The sequence below is a fragment of the Aquarana catesbeiana genome, linkage group LG04, assembly GCF_042186555.1.
Source record: "Aquarana catesbeiana isolate 2022-GZ linkage group LG04, ASM4218655v1, whole genome shotgun sequence".
Classification (NCBI taxonomy): Eukaryota; Metazoa; Chordata; class Amphibia; order Anura; family Ranidae; genus Aquarana; species Aquarana catesbeiana.
This window is the reverse complement of record NC_133327.1, coordinates 314,211,522-314,225,445: the sequence shown is the minus strand read 5'-3', so window position 1 is coordinate 314,225,445 and position 13,924 is coordinate 314,211,522. Positions and strand designations below refer to the sequence as shown.

At 40.0% G+C, this 13,924-nt stretch overlaps 1 protein-coding gene across 2 annotated transcripts in view; it reads left to right on the top strand.

Annotated features, from left to right (window-relative positions):
• IMPG1 (interphotoreceptor matrix proteoglycan 1) overlaps nt 1-13,924 on the top strand; it is a 439,262-nt gene that overhangs the window by 381,046 nt on the left and 44,292 nt on the right. Inside the window, exon 16 of one of the 2 annotated variants that reach the window (XM_073626834.1) lies at nt 13,374-13,420. The exons of the other annotated variant lie outside the window; for it this stretch is intronic. Coding sequence (XP_073482935.1) covers nt 13,374-13,419 — 46 coding nt within the window. The 3' untranslated portion in view covers nt 13,420. The remainder of the gene's footprint in view (nt 1-13,373; nt 13,421-13,924) is intronic. 2 annotated transcript variants of the gene reach the window in all.

The following is a 13,924-nucleotide window of genomic DNA, read 5'->3' as shown; positions in this document are numbered from 1 at the left end:
CAGCATATATAGGAGGCCTGCCCCCTGCCAATGCCAGTTAGGGATTGATCAGAGCTCCCACATTTGCTGCCTGCCACTCCAGCCCTAGGCCCAGCCTTCTCTTCCAGAACATTCTCCCTAGAAGCAGGGGAGGCGCCTCAGAACTGGAGCCAGGTGGTCACACCCACTGCTATTCTAACCACTCCCAGCCCCAGAATCAAAACAGACAGGCCTAGCTTGCAGCATAGGCCTGCCTAAATTTGCCTGTGCTGAACAAACCTAGTAAAACAACCCTTACTAGCACCTACCTTCTGGTAGAGGGTGCTACATTGGGTTGAGGTTTAGATATGCTTTAAGGAAAGGCATATTTTATGTCATATTTAGTTAACTGGTATGACTAGTCTCACACAGCATATCCAAGGAAGCAGCATTTGAGCTAAAAAAAATAAATAAAAATATCACAAAACAAGCTAAATGAATCTGGTGCTAAAAGCGGCATCCCGCTGTGGTAAATGTTTAGCAATTTCTAGCTTTACTAAAATACTGAAGCCACTAATCATCAGATATAAACATACTTGGCATTCAATTTTTGTTTGTCTCTTTTATATTCAGCCTTAATGAAGGAAGTTTGTCACTACAGTGAGCACTTGGCTGCTCTTCTAGGTGTCATCTGGGTCAAGCTAATGACTAAGCTGATCCTTGACTTTGACCCTGGCTGTCTGCCTAATATGCCGTCACTAACTTGAATATTATCAGTTAAATTAGGTTTTGTTTCTTAGTTTAAATGTATAACAATCATACCACAAATATACAATAATTACACTTGTGTTTGAGTGTACAGCTGCTTAATGTTTAGGAAAAGGCCAGAAACACACCTACACATATGGCAGCTGTGTTTATTCCAAGCCAAGAATTTCATCACTGTTCCATGAAATTTAGAAGTCCAAAAAACTCTGGGGTTATCATTCAAATGGATAATGCTGAGCAACATCACCATTTTTTTACTTTTAGATAACTCATAATTCCTTATCAAAAACGTAATGGAGTTACTAGTATTTTCAGTTTAAACTTAAAAAGGCAAGCTCATGAATGCAACAAATATAATTCTGTGAAAGACTGCACAGGCAACTAGTCACTGTAGTTAATCATAGCAAGATGGTTATGATTATTATCATTACATATCACTTATTGGGCATCCTGCTATCAGTTTCTTTCCTGTGGGGGAAAAAGAGATAAAGTTGTTTTTTTTCTTCATTTTTTTTTCTTACCTCCTCTTTTTTCTTTTTATTTCCCCTTTGCCTTTTTCTATTCCCATCCCCTCTCCATCTCCACTTTTTCGAATTCTCATCTATTACCTTTAGAAATGCTCTATCATTCAGCTTCTAATCTATGTTGATCAATAAAATTGGATAGATACATTATATCAATTACACGTTCTCAGTTATCTTTGTTTATATTGTTGAGTTCTTTTAGGACCAGATTACACCAGACGGTGGAGCGGGAAATCTGCGTTCCGTGCATGCTTGCTGCACTGCATTCAAAACGCAATGCAGTTGCAACCTGCAGCGGGTGTCAATGAATGGGCTGAAATTGCACTGCTCCAGGACCACATGTGAATCACACAGCACATTCCTTTGTGATTCAGGGTGTGAACCAGGCCCAGGCACACCAGATGCAAGTGGATGCATTTTTGACTGCACTCCAGCTGCATTGACATTTTAAAATACAGGTTATCTTATAGGCATAGTTCAAGCTGCATTTTTCCACACTGCAAATGCACAGAAACATGCGCAAATACATGTAAATGCCCCACAATGCAGTGCATATAAAGGCTTGTTCATACCAGCTGTTGCATTGCAGTGCAGTGGCTGATGTGTGGTGCGGTCCTTCAGAGATCAGTGCAGTGATTTGCTGAGCTGGGAGGATCACGCTACTTCCTTTTTTTCTAGTGAACTTTATTGAGATATCACACAAACATCTCATAATGTCCAGTTGCCAGATGTGCATGATGAATATATGGTATGTAACCCTTTGAGACTGATTTTACACTGCATAAATAAGCCTTTCCTTCCTGCTCCTCTATCCTGGGTTAAACGTTATAGAGGGACCATCCTAGATGGGACTCTGGTGTGCTTTGTCCAGCTTTAATAATAATAGTTGAATGTGATTTGATCAGTGTGCAATTACTTGCTTTCTTACAGAAACAGGGTCACTTTAAGTATACAATCTCTAAATCTGGCCATAAACGCTTTGAATCTTGGCTGGTTCAGCAGGAACCGGCCAAGATTTGCACCCTGTATGGGCAGGCTGAATGTACCCAAGTTGATTGATCGATCGATCGATGCCACCAGCCTGCTGCATTTTACAGTACATGTGATTATTGCTAGTGGCTGTTATAGCCACTAACAATAATTAATGTCTTCTCCCAGCGAGGCGGCTTCCTCTGCCTACCCCCGCTAGGAGAACACAATGGCTCAGCGGAGGAATTCCCCTGTCAACAATGTGTTGGTGGGGGAGTCAAGCCAATTTCCTAACCACGAGTTGCAGGAAAGAAATTCACTCTGTCTATGACAGGCCTAATTGTACTTATGAAATGTCACCTACCCCTTGTTCTTTAGTTTTTTTTTTTCTTTGTTTGAAGTTCTAATAATGCAGATTTCTAGCTAAAGTCACAAGAAACCAATTCTAGGTCAAGCTAAGTTTAATAACTGCTATAATGTAACGCTTGCATCTAGTTAATTATACCTGTTTACATACTAACCCTAAATTCCATAGGCCATGGCGCATATTATCCATTTGTATGCATATAAACATTAGTGCAAACATTTACATGGGTACCACCTAAGATAAGACTGTGAAAAGCCAGTTTTCTAGTTTCGTTTTAGACGGGTAAATGGAGCATTGTGAATAGGCCCATAGCATACAATGCTGCAGAATTAAAACCTGTATAAATTCCAGATATAAATGCAGTATATTGCATGTGCATGTTCATGAGCCCTAAAGCCTAGTACACATGGGCCGAATGTCGGCCGGCATTGTCTCTTTTAATAGAAACTGCCCGACATTCAGCCCGTGTGTTTGGCAGCTGGTCAGGCTTCTGTCAAAGGCTCAGGCCTGAAAAAGGCCTGCTGATAGGCTCCTGATCAACGTTCTCAGCCAATGGCTGAGAGCGCTGGCCGGAGTGCTTTGGGGGGCGGGTCTGTCCCCATGTCAGAACATAATAGCACAGCAGGGGAGATCTCTGTACTAACATCGGATTGTTAGTACAGCAGCTCTGATCCGAGCTGTCAGTTTTTGTTTTTTTTGTTCATCCCAAAAACTAGGGGTGTGTACTAGGCTTAAGGAAGTGAAAAATCATGAAAGTTAAAACATGTCATATGCGATGTGAGTTTGGGAGCTGAAAGATAAATTAAAGGATAAGTTCACCTATAAGTAAAAAAATGATAAATGCACACATTTTTGCAGGTAAAAAAAATATGTATTTATTATATTTATACACAAGAGCCTACAAAGTATTGCACCCATGATCAGTGGATCATAGGTGAAATGTCACGCTCCTGCACTTTTTCCTTTTAGCTTTTTGCCCCTTACCTGTATACTGGCATTTAGTTTGAAAGCTGGAGGAAGATTCAACATAATGGGGGTGAGGGTGTTCAGTCCCTAACAATATGTTGCACGTTACACCCTAAATAGGGGTATAAATTTATAACATGTTGCTAAAGTTGAACCTATCCTTTATAGAATTATCTGCAGAGAAGTGATAATGAAAGCAAAATAAGCTAATCAGCTGATTAAAACAATGGCTGTGTGTAATACACACAACAGACTAAGTTGTTTATTTCCTTTTTCCACATGAAAAAGATACCAGATTTGTGAGACAGAAGGGCTTATGAAAAAAAATATATAAAGAGAAGAACGTGGGCTATATTCTTATTTTTTTTTTTTACCTTATCTGCACTCTGCAGGACGGCATCTAAGACAAATATATGCCTACAGCACAAACATTAATATGCCATTGCCATTTAAATCCATTAAAATAAAAATGATTTCTATTGGCTTAGCATATGAGTTATACTAGGAAGAACGAGCAAGTGCTCATATCTTGCTTTATATTATTTATTTACTTAGTGGCTCCTCTGCTGACCTTTTTCCACAGCTGTCCTTTTCTATTTCAAAATCTCCAGTAATCTCTGTAATAAAATGCAACAAATGGCATAGAGAGCCCTTAAAACATTAATTGCACTTACTGCTACTAGTAAATAGGCTTGAGTCATAGCGAGCCGTCCAAAGGAAATCACACAAAACATGTTTTTATCATTCCTTGCTTTTATTCTCCTTTCATAGTCTACCTAAGCACTGACCCTGTTTCTAAGTTGAGAGAAGCAGTTCTTTTATGAATGTCCTACTAGAGGTTGCAAGGAAATAGAATTACTGGGCTTTTCAAGGAAATATTCAAATGGATAGAAGATACTCGATATACGTACATTAGTCAGGTAATAGTTACATAGTTAGTAAGTAATAAAAAACATTAGTTAATAGTTACATAGTTAGTAAGTAATAAAAAATATTTACTGAAACAAAGATAAGTGAAAAGAATGAGGTGAAAGACGGGGCCGCAGATAATTTTTTGTTCTGGGGGGGGGTTCAACAGCAGATATTAAGTAAAAGTCTTTTTAAATAAAACAAATTCATTAAGACTGGAAAAAGAAAAAACTATGTGTTGCTCATAGTAAGCAATCACATCCTTAATTCTATTTTTTCAGATCCTCTTGAAAATTGAACCCGATTTCAGTTTTGCCTTCTTCCAGTTTTTATGAAAATTGTCCCCAGTGAGGTTGGCTATTGTCCAGTCTAAGTCCTGGTACACACTGTCCGCTGGGCTGAACGAAAAAAAACCTGATAGATCACTATACTAACACAGAGGTCAGTGCTCTCAGCCAATGGAATGCCTATCACAGGGTTGTGCACTGTAATAACAAATCTTAGCCCAACATACCAGACCAGAAAAGCGGTACTGTGAAAAATCCATACTTACAGAACATATCTCCCAACTTTCGAATTTGAGAATGAGGGACATGACAGAGAGGTAGTGACCTGCGACGCGGATATGGCCAAACATGATAGTGGGAGGGGCTTAGGGGCTGTGGTTAAACAAAATCAGGGCTTCTTTGTACCTATAAAATATGCTGAGGCTGAGTCTTCCATAATTGCTGTTGTATTAGCCTGTTAGGCCCTGACTGTTCACATGTAGCGATTTGGGAATCACAGAATATCGCTGTGATTCTGCTGCCGCGCCCCAATTTCAAATCACACTGCAATGCTGGCAAAATGCAGCACATGTGGTTGTATTCCATTCATTTTTAGTGGCACCAAAATACTGTGTGGTTTTGGATGCTTGTTGTGCGATAAATCGCTCAACAATCACAGCAAAACCTCGCCACATTTTGGTGCCAGTAAAAAGAGGATGATTAAACAGAACCGCCCCTTGACCACTTATCTCTAAATGAACATAGCAGCTGCATCGTTGACTACACATTGCTGTGACATCAATGCTTAGCTTCACTGTGCCGCAATCCGACATGTCAAGTTTCACAGACATCACCATTAAACTTGTCCATTGAAGTCACAGTCACAAGCCAAATGCACAGATAACCAGAGACTGCGAATGGCCTACATGAGATAATCAGAGACTGCAGATAGATTACAGGAGATAATCAGAGACTCTGGATGGACTACAAGAGATAACCAGAGACTGTGGATGAGTTACAGGAGATAATCAGAGACTGTGGATGAATTACAGGAGATAATCAGAGACTGCGGATGGCCTACATGAGATAATGAGAGACTGCAGTTAGATTACAGGAGATAATCAGAGACTGCAGATGGCTTACATGAGATGACCAGAGACTGTGGATAGATTACAGGAGATAACCAGAGACTGTGGATAGATTACAGGAGATAATCAGAGACTGTGGATGAATTACAGGAGATAATCAGAGACTGCGGATGGCCTACATGAGATAATGAGAGACTGCAGTTAGATTACAGGAGATAATCAGAGACTGCAGATGGCTTACATGAGATGACCAGAGACTGTGGATAGATTAAAGGAGATAACCAGAGACTGTGGATAGATTACAGGAGATAACCAGAGACTGTGGATAGATTACAGGAGATAACCAGAGACTGTGGATAGATTACAGGAGATAACCAGAGAATGTGGATAGATTACAGGAGATAAACAGAGACTGTGGATAGATTACAGAAGATAACCAGAGACTGCGGATAGATTACAGGAGATAACCAGAGACTGTGGATAGATTACAGGAGATAACCAGAGACTGTGGATAGATTACAGGAGATAAACAGTATCTGTGGATAGATTAAAGGAGATAACCAGAGACTGTGGATAGATTACAGGAGATAACCAGAGACTGCGGATAGATTACAGGAGATAACCAGAGACTGCGGATAGATTACAGGAGATAACCAGAGACTGTGGATAGATTACAGGAGATAACCAGAGACTGTGGATAGATTACAGGAGATAACCAGAGACTGTGGATAGATTACAGGAGATAATCAGAGACTGTGGATAGATTACAGGAGATAACCAGAGACTGTGGATAGATTACAGGAGATAAACAGAGACTGTGGATAGATTACAGGAGATAAACAGAGACTGTGGATAAATTACATGAGATAACCAGAGACTGTGGATAGATTACAGGAGATAACCAGAGATTGTGGATAGATTACAGGAGATAACCAGACACTTCAAATAGATTACAGAAGAATATCAGACTGCAGACAGACCACATGAGATAATCAGAAACTGCGGACAAAACGTACTGCAGGAGCCATTTCTAAAATTCTACCTTTCAGCGATGCATAGCTATACAGTTGGTAAACAACACTGTCAGGGTTTCAGCATAAGAGTCTATAGGCAGTCTTTATGAAGAGAAAGACCTACCTGGCCTGGTTCACCTCCTACACTCAGAGGTCCAGGGGCAGGGCTTTCAGAGGTCTGGGGACGGGGCTCTCAGAGGTCCAGCGGAGGCACTCTCAGAGGTCCAGCGGAGGCACTCTCAGAGGTCTGAGGCTCTCAGTTCTCCCACTCGGTTTCTCTGCTCCAAGCCTGTACAGACTGCATGGGGCAGGGTCCTAGCATCAGTGGAGCTCACGGCCCCACCCCTTCCTCTTACCAAAGCCTCCCTTAGCCGCAGCCGAGCCTGACAGCCTGGGCTTGTGCGCCCGGGAATCTGGCAGTGTAACAGCACGCCAGGCACACATCAGTGCGGAATGAGTCAGTGTCAAGTGCGGAGGCCGGTGCCACTAGTTAAAGGCAGCACACTGGAGCTCCTGGCCCCACCCCTCCCTCCTTCCAGAGCCGCCCAAGCTGAGCCTGGTTGGGTTGTGTAACAGCACGTCAGACAGCACATCAGCGTGGGTGAATCAGTGCCGAGTGCGGTGGCGTGACCGCCGTCATTAGTTAAAGGTGGCACACATAATAATGACTATTTCTGCACTGACGTTCTGGGGGGGGGTTTCAACCCCCAACCCCCCCCCCTCCTTATCTACGTCCCTGGTGAAAGATAGTGAAAAAGACAAGTTAGTGAAAAATATGAAGCACAGGTGTTAAGGTACACTATATTGCCAAAAATATTGGGATGTCTGCCTTTACACACACATGAACTTTCATGGCATCCCAGTCTTAGTCCATAGGGTTCAATGTTGAGTTGGTCCACCCTTTGCAGCTATAGCAGCTTCAACTCTTCTGGGAAGGCTGTCCACAAGGTTTAAGAGTATGTCTATGGGAATGTTTGACCATTTTTCCAGAAGCGCATTTTTGAGGTCAAGCACTGATGTTGGTCGAGAAGGCCTGGCTCGCAGTCTCTGCTCTAATTCATCCCAAAGGTGTTCTATCAGGTTGAAGTCAGGACTCTGTGTAGGCCAGTCAAGTTCCTCCACCCCAAACTTGCTCATCCAGATCTTTATGGACCTTGCTTTGTGCACTGGTGTACAGTCATGGTGGAGCAGGAGGGGGTCATCCCCAAACTGTTCCCACAAAGCTGTGAGCATGAAATTGTCCAAAATGTTTTGGTATGCTGGTGGCTTAAGAGTTCCCTTCACTGGAACTAAGCAGCCAAGCCCAACCCCTGAAAAATAACCCCACACTGCACTGGGGCAGCACAGTGGTGTAGTGGATAGCACTTTCGCCTAGCAGTAAGAATGGTCGCTGGTTCAAATCCCAACCACGACACTACCTGCCTGGAGTTTGCATGATCTCCCTGTGCGGGTTTCCTCCGGGCACTCCGGTTTCCTCCCACACTCTAAAGACATGCTGGTAGGCTAATTGGATCCTGTCTAAATTGTCCCTAGCATGTATGAATGTGAGTTAGGGATCTAGATTGTAAGCTTCTTGAGGTTAGGGACTGGTGTGAATGTACAATGTATATGTAAAGCGCTGCGTAAGTTGACAGCGCTATATAACTACCTGAAATAAATAAAATAAATTAAAAAAAAACAAAACACCATAATCCCCTCTTCACAAAATGATTTGAACCAGTGCACAAAGCAAGGTCCATAAAGACATGGATGAGTGAGTTTGGGGTGGAGGAACTTGACTGGCCTGCACAAAGTCCTGAACTCAACCCGATAGAACACCTTTGAGATGACCTCACAAATGTGCTTCTGGAAGAATGATCAAACATTCCCATAGACACACTCCTAAACCTTGTGGACAGCCTTCCCAGAAGAGTTGAAGCTGTTATAGCTGCAAAGAGTGGGCCAACTCAATATTGGACCCTACAGACTAAGACGCCATTAAAGTTCATGTGTGTAAAAGCAGGTGTCCCAATACTTTTGGTAATAGAGTGTATAATGGACAGTACACCGACACTGATATGACACTCCATGACCGAGGTATAAAATTTTAAATAAAAAGGTAAGAAAGTCAAGAACATCAAAATAATGTTTCTTTGAACTGGGGTGGTTCAGTAATGTTTAACTTTATGCATATATTTTGAGGATTTAATCAACCTAGTAATCGTTTTATCTCGAAGCATCTGTATGAATTTTATATTTGACAAGTAAAAGCGAGCCCTTAGGTTAAATAGTTGATATTCCAGAGTCATTTACAAATCATAGCGGTACAAATAACCACTAGTCATAAGATAATAATGTGATGATTAGCAAATTGTTTTATATAACATACAGCATAGAGTCCAGACTTCAAAAGTTTAGATCATATAACATATATCATAATGTACAGAGCGGTGGGTATGTAGTATGTAAAACACAGCACAGTGTATAGAATAGAAAAGCATGGATTATATAACTTGCCTCGCAATATGGAGTATATAAAATACAGTAGAGAATACAGGCAGGGGCAGTGTGGAGTATAAGGTACAGCACAATGCAGTGTGGTATGGCATAAATAACACAGTGTACAGTATACAGATACTCTTCGTTTAATGACTTACCTGTTTAACGACCGCTCGGACTTACGACCAGCTCTCCCCACCTGAAAGACGTACTGTACATCATTGTATTGTACAGCACCGTACAGAATTTTCATTTGTGCTCTGTACTTATGCAAATTAGAGCAAAGTTTTTGAGCTGGAGTTTTGTGTTTAAAACTTTTTTTTCACAATAAAGTAGAGTAGTTAGACCCCTTTCACACTGGGGAGGTTTTCATGCGCTTTAGCGCTAGAAATAGTTATATAGTTACATAGTAGGTGAGGTTGAAAAAAGACACAAGTCCATCAAGTCCAACCTGTGCATGTGATTATATGTCAGTATTACATCAGTAATACACAGCACAGCAAAAACATTGAAATGATATGGGATATGTAATGTACGCTACAACACAGCATTAAAATGCTACATTAAAATGTACAACTCAGTGTATAGAGTGCAGTGGTTCAGAAGATGTGTTATATAATCTGGTATGGGAGGGAAGTGGGGAGAAATGAGGAGTATTTGTTACACCAAATAATGCACTCCCACAATTATAAAGCATAACATGTATGAGCTTGTTCACATAGACGCTTAAGTGTAAACCTGAGTACTGTTCTGTATCATTGTAGACTATGATACAGTTGGATATAATTCTTGAACAATAATGCGCTTATTCTGTATGTTATAGTGTGCATAAAGTGACGTGTGCATAAATAAATAAATCAATGAGTTGTGCAAGTTCCGACAATTGATGATACAAATAAACGTCCAAAAAATATATAAAAATACAGTCAATATAAAGATGAATATTGATAAAGTGCTCTTTCACAGGATATAGTAGTTGGTTATGTGACATGTGCCACGACTTCCATCGCCATGGTGCAATGCCTGCTCACCTTAGGATGTGACCCCCTTGGGTCATACAAAGCTCTCAATAATGTGTTCTAGGGCGAACCAGCCACGAATAGCATCAAGATATTCACAGCGTCCTTCAATATAAAGCCATCTGTTTTCTGGAGTGTCTCAGGGATGAGAATGAGTGAAACTTTCATCGCGCAACAATGTAACTCAATCAGGACCGTGGGTAGAGGGCATATAAAAATGTCCCACTCACTTATTCTATCATCTTGTGTATAGCATATCATTTTTATGTAAGTCAAATCAGGTAGATACTGCTCACCTCCTCAGCGCTACAACTGGTTGTAGCGCTGAGAAGGAGAGCAGTGGCTCCTTGATATGCCTTACATAAAAAATGATATGCTATATGAATCAGATAATTACACATGAGTCAGCCTTGTTGTTTTTCAGAAAAGACATATCAACCTAAGGGGACTAACACAGGTGACAACACTTACTACTTTGCTGTATTTGTCACGTGTATACAATGGGAGGTATAGCTGCACTACTTGATTTTTGTACAACATATTACTGATATTTAATTTATTTAAGTATTTATGTTAATTAACTGGATTTTAGAACGGTGCAGCTAATACTGGATACTGTATTTTGAGATACTGAAACAAATATAAAATCCAAATTTTTAATGAGCATACTTGCTTTGAGTCAGTGACTTTGAAAGGGATTAAGTTATTGGATTAGCGTGTCTGTCAAGAAATTTGTGTTTTCAGGAGTTTTCAGAAATCTTTGCCGGATTAGCAAATAGGCAGAGTAGGCACCGGCCTATGGACCCAATGCCGTTTCAGGGCCCCCGCAACAACAGATGAAAATTTATATTGATTTGAGAGAAAATTACAATGAAGCTTTCTTAGATTGTTTACAAAAGAGAGAAAAAAAAGAAATGAAAAACTTTAAAGTTACATAAAATACCATATTAATAGAATGTACCCAATAACAACTTTAAATACATAAACCAAATCAGGTTCACATTAGTTTGTCTCTTAAAAGCTTATCTTCTTTCAGCCTTCAGTTAAAAACTTTGGTACAACCTACATACATGTAATGTACAGTAGCAATGGTCATCTCCATCCAATGGTCATTTAGTGGAAACGTGCACACTACTTAGTTCAATGTTATTCCACTAGAGCGTGAGAATGAGAAGCCTCCAGAAACCTGCAAGGGGGCAAGATTTTGACTGTCTAGGGGACTCTACAGAGTTTAATCCAGCAGTGTCAGCAATTGTAGCCCACATATGTTTCCTCAATCCTTTTAAGTATCTCTAAAGACAAAACATTTTTTTTAATCTTGGGTAGAATAGGGAATGATCAAAACCCCAACCCAGTGTTTTGTTCCCATTTGGGAGACATTCCTTCATTTGTCCTGTAGACATTTGTTTTGAGTTAGTGACTAATACTAAAACCATTGGATGAGCATAACTGTCAGGGATCTAGTGTCTACAGAAGTAGACTTCAGCAATCACAGTTTCCATATTACCTCCCTACAGGCTCCCTTTTCAATTTGGATAGAGTAGGGAATATTTAAAACTCCACATCTGTCATATTTTTTCAACTGTGTGCCATTTAGTGAATTTTACTTCACCGTTTTTCCCTTCAGTCAATCCCTGTGACTGTGGTTACCAGGGCTAATACAGAAGGTGAATCTCCCTAGCAGGGACACAAACACCAATGAAAGCCTGACAGGTGTTTTAACCTGTCCCCAATCTATCCATAGCCAAAAAAAAAAGTTGGAGCTTCCAAAATTAGGCAAATTGGTAATAGAGTAGATGTGAAGTTTTGCTATTCGTAAATCTCACATTCGACCTTGGTCTAAAAGAAAATAATCTTATGTGTGCAAAGGCATGCAGTTAACAGTAAATAAAGTAACTGAAAAATTAAGTTGCCTTCATCTTCTGCAGAGGTTAATAAAGGCACAGACCCCATTATAGCTCCTATGGCCTATGTCGTAGGTAGGCAGCCACAAGATAAATGTAGCCCTTATTGTAATACATACTGTTCTCTATGGTGTTGGTATGGAAAGTTTTGTCTAGAAAAAGAAACTGGTAAATAATAATTTCATCTTCAAAACAAATATAATTTTAAATTTCTATTAACAAGAATCATTCCAATAGTAATTTCAGTATGAGTTAAAATGGTGAGGTTCAGATTCTAAGACCTAGCGTGTGATGTAACCGTCTTCCAGAATGCTGCATTGAAAATGGATTTTTACAATGTATGTACTGCTGTTTGTGTTTTGTTGTTGATGGGTGTTGTCTATTTTAGATGTCTTAAAGGTAAATCCTTGTTTCAAAATGGAACTCAGTGCTCAAGGTCTGCCCTTGAAATTAAAAACCTTACTATTATAACAGCATCCTCTGTTGCCCTAATCCTTGTATTTATTCTACTCAAACTTGTTGGGAACATGTATGGAAGATACAGCCACAAGACAAAATCAGAGTAAGATGGCAATATATTTTTATTAGTTCAAGAAACAAATAAAAAGGTTGGCTATGCAATGCATGCTCACCAAGTTTAACAAATTTTATTATAGAATTAATGAGAAAGACTACAGTCTACACATTTCGGGAAAAATAGCCCCCGCCTTTTACCATGATGAATGTCTGAAGGGTCCCAATATCCCTATTTGTCCCACATGTGCCTACACCAGTCCTTCAAGGAACATTGATCAGAGGGGGCTGAGCACTCCCCAACACGCACAACACGGTGCGCGGAGGTAAAGAGGATAGAAGAAAGGCCCTCTCTATGGTTTTCTTCCACTATATTCTAATAACATATAATTGCATGAAGTAGTTTAGACACCATCGCTGCTATTTTACCTTTCCTTTCAACATCACTAACATTACGGCAATTTCCCTAAATGCATGCTACATGCGTACTACATTAAAGGTTGCCATACAGGACCCCCATAGCTTTCCATGTTAGTCTTTTCAAGGCATGCTTCTGTTTGTCACCATTTGCTCAATTTAGAAAGCTATTAAGAATATATTTATTTTTTTGCATTTATTTTTTTTTTTGCAGATTGCCATCTCCCATAGAGAAGGAACGTCAGAAGAGCAAGCACTAAAGTAAATTTTCAGCATTGTATGCAGTTAAAAAAAAAAGTTTACATTTGCATTTTTTTTATTTCTAATTAAATTATGTTGATTCAATTCCAAAACGTCCAGATTTGGCACAGACGTTTTATTAGATTTCTAAATTCCAATATTTTTTTTTTCATTTCTTAGCCTTCAGGCCATGTGTTTTCTCCCCCCCAAAAATGTGTAAAAATTCTCAGTGTGTATTGCCTTGGTAATATATAGATTCAACTTTTTATATGGCAAGGAAAATTATCCACATTTTAGAGGCCTCATAAATGCAAAGTTTTATACTTTCTGTGTAATGAGCCATATAGCACACCAGGCTATTTATTTAAAAAGAGCTTAAAGGAACTTTGTATTAAGAAGAATAGGAATTTGCTTTGGGTTAATTGTGTGTCCACCCTGAACCTAGCCTGTTCATAGTTTGTTTTTCATCGGGGGGGCAGCTGCAAGAACCCGGAAGAGACAGCTGGCTCCCAATGAGGACGAAAG